Source organism: Apaloderma vittatum, unplaced genomic scaffold (assembly GCF_000703405.1).
Source record: "Apaloderma vittatum isolate BGI_N311 unplaced genomic scaffold, ASM70340v1 scaffold10773, whole genome shotgun sequence".
Classification (NCBI taxonomy): Eukaryota; Metazoa; Chordata; class Aves; order Trogoniformes; family Trogonidae; genus Apaloderma; species Apaloderma vittatum.
The window spans coordinates 3,909-23,365 of NW_009709818.1; the positions used below are offsets into that span (position 1 = coordinate 3,909).

Genomic DNA, 19,457 nt, shown 5'->3' on the forward strand with positions numbered 1-19,457 from the left:
CAGGAAGTTTGGAGAGCGTAGCCTGCACAACAGTACCTAGAACACCTTCCATAATGGTGGAGTTGAAGGTTTATGTCCACTCCAGCTGAAGAGAGGACTCTCTCTCTTGTGCCTTGCATGAGTACTCTGAATGCTGGCACGTGTCATATCAGTCTTTCCTGTGAAAAACAGAAAGACATTCTGAGATGGGTCTTCACACTCAGAAACTGACTCATTGTTTTGATTTTAGAGCAGAGAAAAATAGCCAGGCTCGAGTGTGGAAGTATCCACATTCTCAGTTCAGTATCTTCCATTGGGTAGCATAAGTGTTCTTCCAGTGGCTTTATTTGTATTCTGATGACAGACTTCTGTTTTCATGGAGAAGAGGTCTCTTTCTGATCATTTGAATTCCCCTTGGAAGACACTTTCCTATTTTTATGGACTGGAGAAGCCCAGGCATTTTGCTTAAACAGTTATAATTCCTTTCCAGGCATCCTGCTTGTTAAGTTTTTCCATATTATTAGTGTGTGACTAAAGTAGTTTGAATTTTAGTCTATTGCCTCTCTCTCAGAAAATTCAAAGTACTGTTGGGTTTCAATGAGTCTTAGTAGCTAGTCTCCTTCAAAATCTGATTTTGACCTTTATATCACTGAGGAATTTTGGAGAACTTTTTCTATTACCCAGGTATCTTTTCTTGGAAATAGATGGAGCTGGAATTCTATTAGAGTGTTTTTAACCAGGTATATTTGTTTGCAGCAAAATCCAGAGATCCAAAAGAAATAAGACAAATGCAGAAGTTACAGACTTTTCAGCAATTTTATGGAAGCACTTTGGATGACAGCCCTTCAAAACTTATTGTAACTCAAGAGGATGTGTCAAGGAATGCTAATGCTGCTGTCAAAAAGACACAGAAAAAACACGTGAGTATATTCAGGTTGCTCTTTCCAAATCTTTTTTCTATTATCCAGGAAAGTATTTCTACTATACGAGTCCCACAAATGAAGTTTTATATTCTGAATGCACTAGTAGGTCTCAATTGAAGAAATTTAAATTGTTTTGTACTTCAAATTTATTTAGCTAATTGTCAAAAGTATTTTTATTTCTATTTAGGAATAATCATGAGTGATTATATTTTAACAGGCTTAAATATGAACTCTGTAAATGCTGATAGGTTTTGGCTCCTGGCCAGTATTACAATGCAGAGTGAAGGAAACCAGAGTTCATGAATTTAATTTTACTTTAAGAAACTGTTGAGAAAAACTGGAAAAAACATTATTCAGTGATTTATTTCCCTGCACTATTTGAAAACATTCTCTGTGAAAGATCTTGGGATATTGCAATTAATCCTAACTATGTAAACATTGTCAGGAATCACAGGGTATGTAGCATGTACTTGCATACTCATGAACACTGAGCAATAGTAATTCGAGTAATATTTCATAATAGACTGTACTATGCATTACAGATTATGACCTGTTGAATTACATCTAAAAGTCTATATATAAAATACCTTTGTTAGCTTCAAAAAAGACTGAATTCTTAATTTTATTTAAGTCATTGAAAAGCATCTCAATATTATAAGGATTACTATTACCTTTTATGTACTACTTGTGAAGCTTTATAATGAAGTGAAGCTTAAGGAAGCACTTTCAAGCACTGAGATTCAGAAATTCTATCTCCTTCAAAATGAAGTACTATTTTAAACAATTCCGAGATACAATGCACCACACAGATTAATTGAAAATTGTAATGTACTTGCTGCGAGTGAGTTTATGGATTAGCTTTTTTTTAGATGATACTTGCACTCAGTGATGATTAGTTCTAAATATCTTCATTTTATTGGATAGAAGAGTAAAGCGGAAACAATTGCAGAGGAAAACAACAGGCGACTACAAGCTAAAGAAGAAAAGAAAGAACAGGAGCAATGGAAAGCCTTGTGTATATCAACTGAAAAGGAAATAAAAGCAAATTTGACTGTTGGAATAAATAAATTGGAGAAGTTTCTCAAAACCCTTAAAAGTAAATCTGTGAAGTTCAGCGTAGAAATGACAGGACTGTCTGCTTGTTCAGAAGTGTGGAAGGGACACTGCAGAAAGCAAGGTACAATAGCCTAATTCGTCTTCAATGTTCAACTTCCACTCCCTTTAATAAAGAAAATGAGTAACTTTGGATATTCTCAACTGGAATAAAAACCTGTGAATACAGCCCTGTTTCAGGAGCATAAAAGGTGTTTTTAATAATTAACAGGCTTTGTTTCCCTTTTGCAGTTTCATGATCCTTTGAGCCAGCTGTGAAGTATCCAATGAAATTAGATCGTAGATGTTTTTATGTTTTACTTTGTAAACATTACCTACATAAATAATTTATTTTATTATGCATAGCTTTAATGATTATGTATCAGGCACAGTAGAATGTATCTATATGGCAGTGAATTGTTTAATTAGCTGAGGTAGTTAACCTTGCAGTGAAATATGTTGCTAATAAGGTTGAGTAACAAATGCGTGGGTCAGGAAGGTGAAATGAGGGAGCTCAGTTATTTTGTAGATGTCAGAAGTATGACTTACTTTTATAACTGAGTATGAAGAAGCAGGTAGAATTATTTGGGGGCTTTGTCTTCAGTGGCACTCCCTGTAGAGGTCGCAGAAGTGTGGGCTGTCTTCATCTAGTTGCCTTTAAATAAAATTAATTTTTAAATCATCATAAATGTGGTTGTACAGATAAGGTCTGTTCTAAAATTACCTAATATCAGAAGACTCCCAATGGCTCTCAAATAACTGTAGGCTTTTTTTTTTTTAAAGGCAACAAACCAAAAGATTTAAGCAAAGCTGTTGAAGTCATGAGGAGAATTCATATCCTCCTTGAAAAATATCAAGATCTCTTGGAGAAACCACATCTACAGGAGCTGGCCAGATGCCTAAAAGTTCTTGGATTTGAGAATTTGGCACGGTCTCTACCTGGCCAGGTAACTTTATAGATTGTAATGATTCTACTCTAGCTGGCTCTTCAGCTGAATATCAACAGAGTTGAATAGTATGGAGAAGATATATATTGAGCTCATTTTATTTTGTATTGTGCTACAAGATTTGGCTCTGTCTGTTTTGCTTCAGGTATTATTCTTCTTTTATTCCATGGATACATTTCTCCGGGTGATGTGAGGAGGGCTAGCTGGCACAGGAGGCCACTTCCCTTTTAGTAAATAGAACTGTATATGGCCACAAAGATACCCTCTGAAACAAGCATCGTGTCTTCTTGAGGCCTTGGATATCTCCGAGAGCTACCTGCTATTGAATTTATCACATCAGCGGAGCTCTACTGCATTAAAAATAACTGTTAAAAGCTAAGTGATGAGTAGCAGCTCTCTAACAGACCCAAATGTGCTACTTCAGAAAAGGAAATCTTTGAGACTGCAGAAGTGGTTGAAAACTATTCTGTTTGGTTTTATGTTATTACTGATCATCTCAGAAGAAAAGAGTTTCAGATACTGAATTGCTTGTCCTTGCTAGCACACCTAAGACCACCAATAGCTACACTGAATCTGGCTCTGAAGTAATTTCTCTAAGGACTGACCTTTTGTTTTTCTGCAGGTTAGTGACCTGCCTGCTGGCTGATTAAATGTTAAGAGCAGTTTGAGACCTTCGTGTGTAGGTGGGGTGTTATTAACGAGAGAGGATTCTAAAGTTGCTCTCAGGTAGAAGAGGGTGGACATGACTCGTAGCCTGCCGAATTTGGAGTCAATAGCAGAAGAAAAGAAGATTACAGTGAACTGTAAAACCAGTATTAACCGTTTCAGTATCTTGTTTTTCACCACAGTGGCATTAGGAAGCTTCCTTCTAGATAATGTTTATCATCCTTGCTTGAGGATCAGGACTAAGTGGTGAGGAAAAGAAGCGATTGTTTTCTAAGAAATTTTCTTCCCTTGAAGAGCAGAAATTCCTTGCTCATTTTCTATATGAATTCAACAAGTGTATGATGATTATTTGCTCTTGGCTACATAGGTATTGTAAGGGTGTTTGGTGACCCAAATAAAATATATTACATTTGAGGAAGCAGAACTGTAGGTTCCGAGGATGTCAAAAGGTCTGTTGTAAAGGTTTGTGGTGACAGAACATTACTTTGGTACATTTACTGTGTTGCTCAGAAGGGCTGTAAATCAGTCAGTGCATGTTGGACCTACGTTTTCTTTTGCACCTGTTTGTTTCTGGTTATTAATTTTGTAAAGTTGGGGGAATTTTAGGAACAACCGAAAATATTTCTTTCAAGAAATAACAAAATTTTGAAAGATCCATCCTTGGAGATAGTTAAAATTGGACTGCATTACAGCCCTGAGTGGCCTGATCCAGTTGTACTTGTTTCCAGCACTGAGTTGCATTAATTGACATCCAGGCATCCCTAAATTAGTATGTGATTTTTTCTGATCTTCTAGTGTATGTTGTAACATGTAATTCTTTTCTACACAGCTTTCAGGATCAGATGTTGTAACCAGACACACTGATAAGTGTTTAATTTGATAGGTCTTAGGGTATACAGGTATTGTTTAAAAATACAACGCCTTACAAAATTTGATATCACACTTAGTCTTTATATTGAATTTCCTTTTGCAACTGTGGTTCGTTACACAAGGGATCAGAGCAGACTGAAAAAAATGAGACATAAATATAGGATGAGAAGGCTCTGTGAGGCAATAGCTTGAAGAGACTGAGCTTTGCCTGCTAGCCAATTTTGTTATCTCTTCCAACAATAAAAACATCACCAACACCATCACTGAGTACGGAAGACATATTTTTAGAACATAATCTCATTTCAAGAGATACCAGCATAACCCTGACATAAGGCTATATGTTGTAGGTTTCTGCAAGGAATTGTTTTAAATTCACTTGTACTTTCTTATGTTTTTCAAAGGTTGCAGAGTTCTACAGAGCAAAAGATGTGCCATTTTCTTAACCTTTTGCTAGCTTTCAAACCAATTTGAATTTTCATTTGACCTTATAGACAAGAGAATGTAATGATCAGCATAAAAGCAAGTATGCTGTCCAAGTGGGTCCAGCTCGCTTTCAGCTACAATACATGGATTATTACTTGCTAAGAGAAGAGAGAAATGATCCAGATCCCCGAGTGCAACATTTCATACCAGACACATGGCAGGTAATGAGACACAAACTGTGTGCAGAAAATGAATGGACACGATCTTTGGGGTTTTTAATTTTTTTTTTCCACTTAAAACCATACATTATTATACTGCTTGTCAAAAATTGTGCTATTTAACAAATTTAGTTTTGTAATAAGTTTAACAAACTCATTATATCATTTTGGACTTGCTCCAAGGAATTAAAGATAAGAAATGCCAAATTAATGAGGTTTCACTGCTCATTACCATATCTGATGGTGGTAATACCCTATTTGGATAATCTCCAACTGTTTATCCTCTGCTCACTTAAATAGTTACCCTTAGTATGAATAAAGAACTTTTCTTTTTAAAGCAGAATAAGTCTAACTAACTCAGATTTTTTTATTATTGAGCTGGAAAGGCCAACTGAATTTGCTGCTTTGCATAGCCATATCTGCAAAACAGCCACTTGCTTGAAAAGCAATTTGAAACTTGGCCTATGGGCTGACAGAGAAAGTAATGTTAATAATATTTATGTTTCCTCTTCTGTAGCCCTTTCCCCGTCTTTCCCAGACCTGCGTAAGGTGAGGTAGCATGTAGAATAGCAGTGACAGGGAAGAAACCAGATCAATAAATACTGTACTTTAGGAGTAGAAAAGGAATTTGGACAGTATTGATGTAACCATTACAATGCAAGAAAAAACATTGCCTTGTATAAAACAGTAAAATTTTGGAACTGAATTATACACTGCTGAGTTAACTGATCTTATTTTTTAATTTGAAAATGTCCATATTTGGACTTTTAATGTTCAGTATCTCAGACCAAATAACTGAAATAGGCAAGTTATAATTTGTATTTCCATTTTTTCCCCCACTAACAGTGTCAAAGAATGTAGACATAAAATGACTAAGTTAACACTGACTTTCCATAGTCTAAAATCTGTATATAAAATCTACATGCAAAAATAAGAGATTTTTTTCACAGAAAGAGCAGTTTTACTCACCAAGAACTCCATAACAAGAGGTTTTAATGTAAGTAACCACTTTTTTCTTAGCGAGAACTCCTTGATGCTGTAGATAATAACGAGTCTGCAGTGATTGTCGCTCCCAATTCATCAGGAAAAACGTACGCATCATACTATTGCATGGAAAAAGTTCTGAAAACAAGCAATGAAGGAGTAGTTGTGTATGTTGCTCCTACAAAAGTAAGGCTGCATTCCACTGCTTATTCTATGTGTATGACTGATATTTCTCATTATGATTCTGAAACTGTTCGGGGTTGTTACGTGTTACACAGATTTAATTAATAATTAGAAATTGAATCCTTACATTTACATTTATTTGAAACAGTGTGTTTAAAACAAAAACAACTCTTCAAAATAATTAAGCTCCTGTAAAGTTTTTGTCTATTATATCTGTATAGCTACTTTAAGGTCAGAAACACCAATATAAACAAAAGTGCTCGAAGTAGCATGTTAGGTAAACGATGAGGGTACCAAAAGCCTGCAAATATGGTGAAAGTAATACTAGAACAGAGCAGTGGCCAAGAAAGTCAAATTGTCTTTTTCTAATTGAGTTCACCATTAGATGATTCAAGAGATAGTTTATGAAACTCTAGGCAGTGGGATATTTTTAGGAAGGGTTCTGTCCTAATAGTTAAAAACTGACTAAGTGCAGAGGTATGTTGTTTTGACTTCCTCCAAAACTTATTTTCATGATCAGTGGTAGGATTTTTGGACAGTGAATTACATGTGCTGTTATTCAAAAATAATCTGTATGGATTGTTTTCTGTATGTAAAATGAATTTTTTCATGGTTATAGTCAGACCAAAATCATCTTTACATTTGAATATTAGTCTAGGTACAGAAATGTGTTTTATACCTGCCACCCCAGGACTTTGAGATCATAAAAATGCTATTAGATGCATTGTAGATGAGTGTAGATGCATTGTAGTTACAATGTATAATGTGATCTATTTTTAACTGCTTTGAAAATAATTAAAGTACTGAGTTAATAATGTATAACTCACTTCATACAACACTAAATTTCTCTGAGAGGATTTAGGTGAAAATCAAGAACCTTATCTTTTTAAAGTTAACATTGTTGACACTTTAGACTTAATAGTACATTGCATAGTACATTATAGTCTAGTACATTAATATCAGTGCCAAAATTGAATGCTTTTTTATGTCATTGGAATATCATATGCCTTTATATATACACTGTCTAGTTTTGTTAATGATCTGCTTTATTTAAGGCCCTTGTAAACCAGGTGGTGGGAACTATATACAGTCGATTCACCAAGAAACTTCCAAATGGGTTGGTAGTGTGTGGAGTCTTCACACGAGATTATTGCAGTGATGTCATGAATTCTCAGGTATATTTTTATAGGTGTTTTAACACATAATAATAATGACTTTTGTATGCTAATTCTAATTATGGCAATTGTGTCATTACAAAAAAAAAAATCTAAGCATACCTGTGCTGCTTTCCAGAAGCTTTCAGTCCATGGCATACAGCCTTACCTGTTCATCCTTAGGGGACACGCAGCTGATTACTTGCTCTGATTAAAAGAAAAAAAGACAACATTAAAATCCTTTGGTTTCCAGCATACAGATGATGCCTTACAAAAGTCCAGATAGAATACATCAGTAGCTCTTCCCTTGCCCACTGATGTAGTCACTCCATCATAGAAGGCCACTAGCTTGGTCTGTCTTGTACTGGGGAGCCCAGATCTTGACACAGGACTCCAGGTGTGGCCTCATCAGTGCTGAGAGATGGAGGATCCCCTGCCTTGATTTGCTGGGAATATTTCTCGTAATATAGCCCAGGATACGATTAGCCTTCTCTGCCACACAGGCACATTGCTGCCTCATGTTTAACTCAGTGTCCACCAGGATTGTCAGGTCCTTTCCTGCAGAGCTGCTTCCCAACTGGATGGCTCCCAGCACTGATGTATGGGGTTGTCCCTCCCCAGGTACAGGCCTTTGCACATCTGCCTGTTAAATATCCCAATGTTCCTGTCAGCTCATTTTTCCAGCCTGTGTAGGTCCATCTGAATGGCAGCACAACGTTCTGGTGTATCAGCCATTCCTTCCAGTTTGGTGTCATCAGAAACTCTGCTGAGGGTACACTTCTCCTCATCCTCTAGATCCTTAATGAAGATATTAAACAGGAGTAGAGTCAGTATTGACTCCTGGAGTACATCACTAGTTACTGGCCTCCAGCTAGGTTTTGTACCACTAGTCACCTCTAGGCCTGGCCTTCCAACCCGTTCTCAGTCCACCTCACTGTCTGCTCATCTTGCCCGTACTTCAACAGCTTGTCTGGGCAGATCTTAGAGGAGACAATGTCAAAAGCCTCACTGAAGACAATATCCACTGTTCTTCCTTCATCTACCAAGCCAGTCATGTCATCACAGAAGTTGGTCAAAGTTGGTCAAGCATGGCATCCCTTTGGTGAATTCATGCTCAATATGCCTAATGACTTTCTTGCTCAGGGTTAGTTGCTCCACCACCTTTCCAGGAATCCAGGTGAGGCTGAAGAGCCTGTAGTTTCCTGGGTCTTCTTTCTTGCCCTTCCTGAAGACATTAGTGATGAATCACTCATTCAGTTAAATATATATATTTTTTTTAAAGTGCTTTTTAAATAGTCTGCTTATAGCTGATTAGTCAGTTTACGTAAAAATAATGCATTACAAACCTTTCTTCTTAGATACTAGTGACTGTACCTCAGTGTTTAGAAATCCTGATGCTGTCTCCTCATTGTCAGAAATGGACCAAACGGATACAGTATGTTATATTCGATGAGGTAGGCATCTTTTAATAGTAACCAGTGTAAAAATATATGAAAAATATTGAAGAAAAATGCCAATTACTCAACTTTTCATTAAGTGCATTATTGCTGGTAAAAAAACCCCAACTTTCAGAAATATTGTTTCAGACTTACTTACTTTGTCCTATTGGCTGAAGTGTTTATGTGCTCCAGTAAAAGAACTTAAAACTGTCTTAGTTCTCAAGAGGCAATACAGTTCAGTCAAAGCTCATTTCAATCACATGGTATTTGTCAGTCATTCCAATGAAAAAGTCAATGATTAATCTTGCGAAAGTTTAAATTCCTACTGTATTTTTTCTTATATAGAGAATTAATTTCCAATTTTATCAGTGAGTATTTAGGAACCTTGAATGGAGTATTGAAATTTAGGCTAATTTGCTATCCAGTGAAGTCTGGAGAGAGATCTATGTGACATTTGATTCGGATTACGTGGTCATTTGCTACAGCATAAGAATTATTTAGTATTTATCTTGTCAAACTTTTGATTTCTGCAAAACATAAACCAGCTCCTGTTATGGGTGCATTTTCATAAGGAATATTTCTTTTTCTTCTTCTAATGCTTTTTCCCAAAAACAAAGGTCCATTGTCTTGGCGGTGAAACTGGGGCAGAGGTTTGGGAGCATCTTCTGACAACAATTCGATGTCCATTTTTGGCACTCTCTGCTACTGTTAGTAACCCAGAACACCTAACTGAGTACGTGTGGATTTTCTTGCTCACATAAGCATATTTAAATTGGATATGAGCTATTTTAGACAGAGACATCAATTACTATTGGGAGGCAACTTATTTGGAATTATATTGTTATGTGTATTATGCTACCCTTACTCCTCCAATTGACACAAACCAATTCTGTAACTCTGAACTCTGTATTAAGAGCAGCCACTACTGTTCCTTCAGACTCTAAAACTGAATTTAGGTAGCTTTTATGTCTACTGGAATTGCCAAAGCCTGATAAGCACACTTGTTCATCATCAAATAGAAAAAACACCTGCACTGTACTGATATGTATGGTGGTGCTACTTCACATTTTTTATTTGCACCATAGGATAAGCTGGAGAAAATTGTACTGAAGATGGTGAGAGGGAGACTGGAAATTCTAGAGGATAAATTGAGCAGATTGTAGTAATTCATCTATCATAGGTGTAGAAAATGTCTTAAAATATTTTTTACAAGTCTTGTTTTTATTTTATTCTTGCACTTTAGGTGGTTACGGTCTGTGAAAAGGTATTGGCAACATGCTGAGAAAACAATAAAAGGAAGCTCAGCAAACTCTGAAGAGAACTTCACAAGAAAATGTAAAGTGAAGCCTAAAGTACAGGAACAAAAGAAATCACATCGTGTTAGACTAGGTGTGTATCAGAATATTTTGTAACTAAGAAACAAATTGTAGTGTTACTTCTGCAAAAAATTTAATCATGGTGCATGAATTTAAGCGTGGTTTTTACTGAATTTTCTTTTAAATAAAAACAAATCTCCCGGGATTAAGTGCATTATGACAGCATTTTTATCTCTCCACAGTCTTGTATGAAGAAAGATACAATGATTTGGAAAAGTATGTCTGTTCTCGAATGGGCAGTGATTTTGTCATTGAACATTATCATCCATGTGCTACATTAACAGTGAATCATGTAAGCATAATACTAGTGTCAACTTCATTTAGCAACTGTTACATTTAGGCAACATTGATTGCATCAAAACGATTCCTTTGTTTTAATTCTGTTTAAACTCTTTGCAGATTGAGAACTATGGTTTTCCTTCAGATCTTTCTCTGTCTGCACGAGAGAGCATCCAGCTTTATGACATAATGTTAAAAGTCTGGCGAGAATGGCCAAGGGCTCAGGTGTGTATACACAGCTGTGGGCAAAATATACCAAAACAAATAGAGAACAAGTACTGAAAAATTTTATATTAATGTTGTTTTCCAGGAGCTAGATCCTGAGGAGTTTGTCTCTTTCAAGAATAAAGTAGTAATAAAAAAGGCAGATGCGAGAAAATATGAACAGGAACTGAAGAAAGAACTATGTAGATGGATTGTGCTTGGCCAAAGTGAGAAGGTAACAGTTATTGCAGGATACTTTCCTAAGATTCTGTACAGCTTTAATAATTATATGTAATAATCTAATGATGGGAGTTTCTGCTGCCATAGTTACTATTTGTTAGGTTTAACTGCTGCTGTGCTTGAAAGATAAGCACTAATATTTGTGGTGTTACCATAAGCTTTTTCAAGGTGATATATTCACAAGTTTCTCTGGGAATCAGACTTCTGATACTGCTGTGAGATTTCAGTTTCCGATTCCTTTAGATACCTCCTACAATTAGTGTGAACATTGTACCATTGCTCTACTTTTTTAGTTTACCTCTTCCTTGCTGCTCACTCAAAACCTTCTGTGTAACCACAGACAGTGTGCTTCCATGTAAAAGACAGAAATTAAAGTGATAATCAGAAAAATAAATCTTTGATTGGAAACCATCTATTCCTATATCACAAAAAGGATGTGAGGAGGTGGTGAATCAACAACAGGGAAAAAATAAAGAATAGCTGGGGAAAAAACAAATTTCTTGAAATAGGACACTTAAATATGAAACTATATCATAATCAGTGTGTTAGTGACAATTATTGTTTGCACAGTGATGCTGTGATGGTAGCCATGAACGCTACATCTGTTTGCATTTTTGAGCTCTTACCAGTCAGTTGATAACTTGCAGACCTTCTAGTCTGCAAACTCTGTGTTGAATTCATTCAGTTCTGAATGTTTTAAAAAAATGTAGCTGATAGAATCTGACACAGGAAAACCGAGTCTCTGGATTTGTTAGCCTCCAGCCAGAAGCTTCTGCCATTAAAATCTCCACAATAACACTACTTTGGTCAGGTGCATGAGCTACTGGAGTACCTTAAGCCAAAACCTGTGGATTGCTCAGAAGAGGAAAAGTGGGAGCATTTTGCAAGCTTTGTTGATAAATTACATAAGATGAACAAGTTGCCTGCCATATTTTTTATGTAAGTATTTTCCATGTATTACATGAATATCGCTTATATGCAGAAAAAATGGGTATTGGAGATAAGCATTGATATGGTTTGGTAAGTGCCATTTAAGTGGTATTTGTTACCTTTGCTTTAACACATACAAAGTAAAGGCCTGCAAGCTCCACCAACCCACATATCAATTGCATTAAAGGTTTAACTGAAATAAAACTGTAATTGTTTAATTGCTTTGTGGAAAGGGCAGAATCTATGTAAAACGCCTAATAAAATCACAAGAAACTGAATGACATTAAAATAAGACTTGAATTCTCAGTTTCTTTGACCCAATGTTGTCAGTAAAACCTCTGCTAAATGTGTGCCATTTGTTTAGAATTGCACATGGTATATGTGGGGGCACATTTGCTAGGGAAAAGGGTGGAATGAGATTCTATTAATATGTTTTTGTGCATTTGCCACATGGGATGGTTCCATCGCACAGCCTCTAACAATCTCATCTTACATCCAGTGACATGCATCGAGCAACGTTTTGCATATAGGTGCGATCTAATTACATAACATCGAACGTGCACAACTTGGAGCCTACTGTGACAATACCATTCTTGTCAGTGGTATTGCTGGTATTAGTTAAGTAGACATGTACCTCAATCCTCAATAAAAAGAAGCTGCTTGTCAATAAACAGTTGTCTAGCACATATTCTCACTGTAATAGTGCACAGGAACAAAGGTAAAAAAAGAAAAGTTTTCTTGTCTTGGTATGAAGCCTTGCCCTTCCTTACAGTGGGCACTGCTGTTTTGCTTGATGCTGATAAAAAGGCATGTCTGAAAGAATGATGGGTCCTTAGAAATTCTTGGTGACTTATGCCTGTGACAAGGGACCGTCAGTAGACTATGAATATCCTAGACAACTGATAAGTGGTCATGGTGAGGCAAGAACACATCCTGAATCAGTGAACATGAAGGCGGAACATAGTGATATCAAGCTGAGGGGTAAGGTACAGAAATGTGTTAGCTAAGGATCTTTTAAAGCACAGGCATAGTGTAACAGCACTTGGTAGAACTCCCAAGCGTCCTTGTAGTAAGACAAGGGACAAGAATCAGACAGAATTAAAAAAAAATAATAAAAATTTCTCTTTACTTAAATGTCCCAGTCATGAGAAATTGTGATGGGGATGAAGGGGATGAGTAGCCCTCACAAGCAACAGACAGTGACTTGGAGTAATAGTTTGATATTTATGCTTCCCTGGTGCTGGCAAGCCTTTATTGATCAATGAGGTTGCAACGTAATCATCCTGTATGATGTTATGTTAGCATGGAACTAAAAGAGAGTCCTGAGAAAGCATGTATCAGAGCTGGAGAAGCCAACTTGCTGTCACAGTCACTGGTGGTAGAGAAAAAAACAGTACTTAGAATCTGCTTTTCTTTACTTAGAGCCACCACGGAAAAGAACAAGCTGGCACGGCACCACTTTAATATTCCTTATGACTGAATAAATTCAATGGTAAAGAGAGTTTAGATCATTCAGTCTGAGCTTCAGAAGGAAAAATAAAATGGTAAATGACTGTTATTGAGCTCTGTCATCCATAATAATTTGAAAATATTAATTTAAGGAGCAGTTACCTCCTAGCCTTAAACTCTCTATGTAGCCTTTCTGAACAAAAGGATAAAGTCCTTCAGTTTTTGTCCTGTTCTTGGTGACTGCCAGATTTGAATGACTTATGAATATTTTAATGGACTAGGATGCAACCTCACCCCAAGTGTTGCCAACACCTTATATGCTGTTAGTTGAAAGGATCTGGCTGCTGCAAGAAGATTTTAAAAAATAATTTTTGAGTGAAGCCGGAGAAGTCTTCAATCCAGTTCAACTCCAAACAGTTCAATATGGAAGAAGTTATGAGGAAGAACAGCTGTGCCGAAGACCAAGACAGACAGGAGCTGATTCTCAACTGGGTAGTTGCGAAGAATTTAAATTACTTCAGCTACAGTTTGCTTTATCTGTATGTCCAAGTGTCCATCTTAGATAAAGGTAGAGTTGAGCACACTATCTATAGATAATTTATTGCAGAACCATCTTACATTTTCCTACTCAGTTTTGGAATAATAGCAGTTTGAAAGTGAATGCGGACTATGATTTGGAGATGGAATAGGAATATGTTTCTAATAATTAGATTCGAAGTATAGTTGGGTGATAAGGCTTACTGAATATTACTGTAATGGCATTACCTATACGTAAGAACTCTATTAGAGTTCACCTAACTGATGTATATTATATATTATTTACTTTAAGATTTAATGTGAAATCAGTGGAAAAGGCAGCCACAAGTGTGTTCTTCAATTTGGTGCAAAAACAAAGGAACGAACAACAGCCTAATACTGAGCGGGAAAAAGAACGTTTAAGTGGTGAACTGAAAAAAGTGACAAAAATGCTAATAAAATACAACTCTCAGTAAGTATTATAACTCTATATTATTTAAAAGTCTACATATTATGACCGAGCATAATTTTGTGATAAATTATTTCTGAGGAAGGTACCTTTCACCAGCATGTTCATCCGGCTTGCAGCATGTCCCTGCTCCTGTCCCTGCTCTCTCCTGTCTGTGCTCTGGGAGCCCACAGCTGTTGGGCAGGGATCAGTCAGCAGCTCCCAGTGGGCAGTCAGGCAGCGGGAAGATACCAGTGATGCTGACCCTGTGTAAGATGCTGGTATGACAACGTAAGAATCAAAGAGAGAGGCCTGAGAATATGAGACTGGTCAGTTTGGAATAATTCACTACTGAGATACTGAGACATCAGAACAGGTCTTTTTCCAGGCATTAACTTTTGTCATGCAACTCTTAAAAAAAACAGTGTAGCATGTGACTCAGCCACTATGAGAGAATATTTTCATAGTTCAGCCTCACCATGGCTGGTTGCAGTGGTGGATCTCTGAAGTACAAGGTCACCATGTTCCAATGTTTTTTGACTAACTGCAACAGGGTAGGTTTAGACTGGACATTAGGAATTTTTTTTTCACAGAAAGAGTAGTTAGACATTGGAATAGGTTACCCAGGGAGGTGACTGAGTCACCTTCCCTGGATGTGTTTAAAGTCGTTTAGATGCGATGTTGGAGGATATGGTTTAGGGGTGAGCTTTGTCGAGCAGGATTATTGGTTGGGCCTGATGATTCCAGCCTGAATGATTCTATGATTCTATGACTGTTTGTCGGCCTTTTGCTTGGACTTTCCCTCCTTAACCTTGATTTTCCTTGATTTTGTGATCATAGGGTATCGAGGTTTGTAAGGCATTTGGACATGAGACACGGCTATACGTATCAGGAGCCAAGCATTGTGGGTTTGTCCTCCTAGTCATGACAATTTACAGTGCATTCTTTGGACATAATATCACCAAAGAATGAACTTAGCTGACTTTAACAGTAATAAGCAAGAACTTGAAAATCCAGTAGGAATTTAGACACATATTTAGACACTGATGTAGCTTGACAACTGGCTCTAAATAGTTTTGTCTCCCCTCTCTTCAAATCCTGTCCTAAATACTTACAGTCCATGTCATTATTGGCAGTAAATCCATGACATTTCTCTTTCATGTTTAATTCTCCTGTGCAATCTTGTTAACTTACTAATTTGCTAAATGAGGTTCTTAGAGTTGTTGTCTTTCATCTTCTTTCATTTTTGTATATCACCATAATTCCTCCTCTCTTCTTCATACAGAATTACTTGCTGGTTTGTCTACAAGCCATAATAAAACTAAGCTGTCAGCATTATTAATTATTAAATTTACATGAATAGATCTACCTACATGTTTGAGCCTATAGGTTAAAAGGGAATGAATCTGCATCTTTCAGTACCCCCCAAAAATTTTAAAATCAATAAATGTATGTTACTTAAAGAAATAATATTTTTATTGTGTATTGTATGCAGAGATACCAAAAAGTTGACCTCCAGTAAAATGGAAAACATGGTACTTCTTTCTACTCAAAAACGACAGCTAGAAAGAAAACTTAAAAGGCTAACTGCTATCCCTTCTGCATATACTTATGCTGATCCTAAAGCAGTGGATGAAGATGTAAGTAATTCACTGATAATTATGTTTTTGTTTGTCTCAAATGCATGAATTTGTGCATAAATACATAAAACACAGAATTTGTGGTGCTGTTGTAGTTCTTAGCAGTATGCATTGAATTCATGAAACATTCTGAATATTTACATTGAAATTTGCCTCCAAGTATCAATCTTTGATAATTAAGATATATGGACAACTTTAATTCTGACAAATAAAAAGATATTGACTTGCCCTTGTGGTAGAATACTGGAAGGTATATTACAATTAATTAATTTCCATGAACTATCAGCAGTGTAGTTCTGTTATTTGCTGATTTAGATCAGACTCCTGTATTTCTGACTGAGTCATCAGCATAGGCTATATGACACCTTTGTGTACTTATCAAAACATTTTAAGCCTTTCATATCTTGTAAAAATACTAAATAAGAAATTATTTTAAGCTCTGAAAGTTCTGGTCTCCACAAAGGAAAATTTTCCATGCCTCTGCAATGTGTTTATGCCTCTTGAGGAAAGAAAAGATTATAAAAGCACTGAAAATCTGCAGATGTCCATCAGAAATATTTATGTATATACTTGCATAGAAATAATTAAGGCATAGTTTATGAAAGATATTTAATATTACATGATTTCCAGCAGTAGTGGGTGACTGGGCCTTGATCCAGGAGATCCCTCTGGTCTAAACTTCCTGGAATATGTTGTTGTTCATACAGCTGTCTCTTAAAGGCTGATTTGTTTTTTATTTTCATTTGAAAAGTAATTGTGATACAGAGCTCTTAATTCAGAGAAGGGGTGCTCAAAATTCTGATGAAGTGTCTTGTAAATGCTTTCTACTTATTGTGATATGTTGTGAAAGGTAGGAAAATTCTAAGTAGCAGGGCCAAACTTGAAAACTCCCACAATTCCTTATCCTGGGAACTTGGGATCCCAATGGCATTTTTGGACTGCTCTCAGCCAGCATGGAAGGAACATGGCTTCCCAGAGTTGTACATGGGTGATGGCAGTAAAGAAGTAGCTTGGATTTTGTAACAGTTAGCACTTAGCTGTAAAATAAAGTTCAGAAAATATTGAAAAAATTTAACTTACTGCTATTTCTGGATTTGGGAAAGGGAAGCTTCTAAATGTGTGAGATGAGATGAGATGAGATGAGATGAGATGAGATGAGATGAGATGATGAGGTGGTGAATCCCCACCAAGCAGGGATGACAAACAAAAGCAAATAATTATCATCTTCATATAGCCACTTAGGAATTTGTTCTGTGATAGTGACACACAGCACATGGTCATGAGGCCATGATTTGAGCAGGAAAGTCATGAACATGCAAGGTTGCCGTGTCTGGTTGCCTCTATGCTGCACGATATGACAACTGGGACTGTTGTAATGGCATGTGTTGCAAAGGTGAAAAGACTTGAGAGTGTCTTGAAGAGCCTGGATTTGTCATCATAATGGAGCTACTGGTGGTATATGTCCAGTTATATACATTGGGCTTCAGCTTCACTGAAGATCATACCAGCTATGTTTCTCCGTAGTGCTCAGAACTTTATCCGAGACGACTTTTTCATTACCAACACCTGGCTGTGGTTAATACTTAACGTTTCTTTTTATTACTATTTTTATATCTTTTACTCTATTTCTTAGACTTTGAAGAAGATTTTTCATCAACTTAGGTTTGAGAGAAGACACTATCTGCAGCAAATGATGGCAATGAGAGGCATTGGGTTTCATCATGGAGATATGACCGCCAAGAGAAGACAAGCAGTGGAGATGCTTTTCAGGCTGGGATATATCAAGGTAGGTAAACTTGGATCAGATCTTTTTAAAAAAATTCTAGTTTCTCCATATATTTAATTAAAAAACATAGCGTACTTTTCACCAGTGGTAAAATATATTGCACTGACTTTGTCATGCTCATTTAAAAAACGTTGACATGAAGGTTTTCAAACAAATAATACAAACTAAGTGGAGAGATGTCCCTGCCCATGACAGGGAGGTTGGATCAAATGATCTCTAACGTCCCTTCCGTGATTCCATGAACTGCTAGCTTTATTTCTGTCTAAGAGTTTCTGTCCCTAAGACTAATATATCATAGAATCATAGAATTGTTTAGATGGGAAAGACCCTTAAGAGCAGTGAGTCCAACTATTAACCTAAAACTTCCAACTTCACCACTAAACTGTGTCCCTAAATGTTTGCCTTCCATCATTGTCATAGAAGGCCGTCAAATTAGTGAAGCAATACCTGACCACTTGGTTGGCTTCCAGCTCAAGGGGCTGGATACCCAGAGAACAACTGGTCTTACTGTAAAATACTGAGGCAAAGAAGGTATTAAGTACCTCAACCCTTTCCTCATGCTTTGCCACTATGTTTCCCCCCACATCCAATAAAGGATGGAGATTCTCCTTAGCCCTCCTTTTGTTGTTGATGTATTTATGGAAACATTCTTTATTGTCTTTTACTGCAGCACTGAATGTGTTTTAGTTAAATGACCTCTGTAGGATTATGATATTTTTACTGTCTTCCCAGAATATTTCAATTTGTGTTTCAATATTATATCAATTTGCGATCCATAGAAGATGTGGTAAAAACTTTCAGGGTACAGAAGTTTAGTATGCATCTGTAATGGCTATATGAGCTACACTGAAGAGTGAAATACATGTATGTTCCTAGCTCTGTTAAATTAATTAGATTAAGATTTAGCTATATGAAAAGAGGTAGCAAAATTCCTGTTGTGATTTAAGTGGATTATTACAGGTGTGTGGTTTTTTTCAATTGGATATTGCCATTTCTAATAGATATACTCGTGTTTGATATTTTGTAGGTAGTCACAGCTACTTCAACACTTGCTCTAGGAATCAACATGCCATGTAAATCTGTTGTCTTCACTGAAGATTCTGTCTTTTTAGATGCCCTAAATTACAGACAGGTATGGAAATAGAACACTTACTTTCTATTGCAAAAACAACACACATGTAAATGTCATCACACAAACTCAGAAAAAAATTCCTTTTATTTTGCATATGCTTCTGGATATGTTCTAAGTTTTCACTTTTCATTTTGGTGACAGTAATAGTTTGAGCTACGGTGATTTTACTGGTGTTTTAGAACTGCCAGCCCACAAATAATGTATGTAGTCAAAAGATTTACTTTAGCAATGAAAGTATTACAATTGCTCAGTGATTGTCTTTCAGTTTTGGGAGCTAGACAGTTATAAAAGTGTGTGTAAAATATACTATAAAAACATATAGTGAGGTTGTAAGAAGGAGAAGAAAGATTGCTGACTGGCTTAGTAGGGACCCTGACTTCTTGCCACCGTGGAAGTAGCACTCCACACAATGCAATGCAGCAGCGTGTAGATGAAGTTGCAAATGCAATAAAACAGAATGTCTCTAGTCAATGTCTCTAGTCATAGCACAAATTACTGGGTGGGCTGCGAGACTCTAACCTCTTCATTAGCCCGTTTCCTGCTCTTGTGCTACTTTTCAAACGTGTTTTCATGAAGTAC

At 36.6% G+C, this 19,457-nt stretch overlaps 1 protein-coding gene across 1 annotated transcript in view; it reads left to right on the forward strand.

Annotated features, from left to right (window-relative positions):
• DDX60 (DEAD (Asp-Glu-Ala-Asp) box polypeptide 60) overlaps positions 1–19,457 on the forward strand; it is a gene marked incomplete at its 5' end in the record, with an annotated part of 34,434 nt that overhangs the window by 2,325 nt on the left and 12,652 nt on the right. The window contains 17 exons of the mRNA XM_009867075.1: positions 736–899; positions 1,827–2,079; positions 2,778–2,941; positions 4,969–5,121; positions 6,139–6,288; positions 7,341–7,460; positions 8,798–8,893; positions 9,496–9,611; positions 10,122–10,267; positions 10,437–10,546; positions 10,654–10,758; positions 10,844–10,972; positions 11,789–11,916; positions 14,186–14,344; positions 15,816–15,960; positions 17,594–17,746; positions 18,774–18,878. Of these exons, the coding sequence (XP_009865377.1) occupies positions 736–899; positions 1,827–2,079; positions 2,778–2,941; positions 4,969–5,121; positions 6,139–6,288; positions 7,341–7,460; positions 8,798–8,893; positions 9,496–9,611; positions 10,122–10,267; positions 10,437–10,546; positions 10,654–10,758; positions 10,844–10,972; positions 11,789–11,916; positions 14,186–14,344; positions 15,816–15,960; positions 17,594–17,746; positions 18,774–18,878 (2,396 nt within the window). The remainder of the gene's footprint in view (positions 1–735; positions 900–1,826; positions 2,080–2,777; positions 2,942–4,968; positions 5,122–6,138; positions 6,289–7,340; positions 7,461–8,797; positions 8,894–9,495; positions 9,612–10,121; positions 10,268–10,436; positions 10,547–10,653; positions 10,759–10,843; positions 10,973–11,788; positions 11,917–14,185; positions 14,345–15,815; positions 15,961–17,593; positions 17,747–18,773; positions 18,879–19,457) is intronic.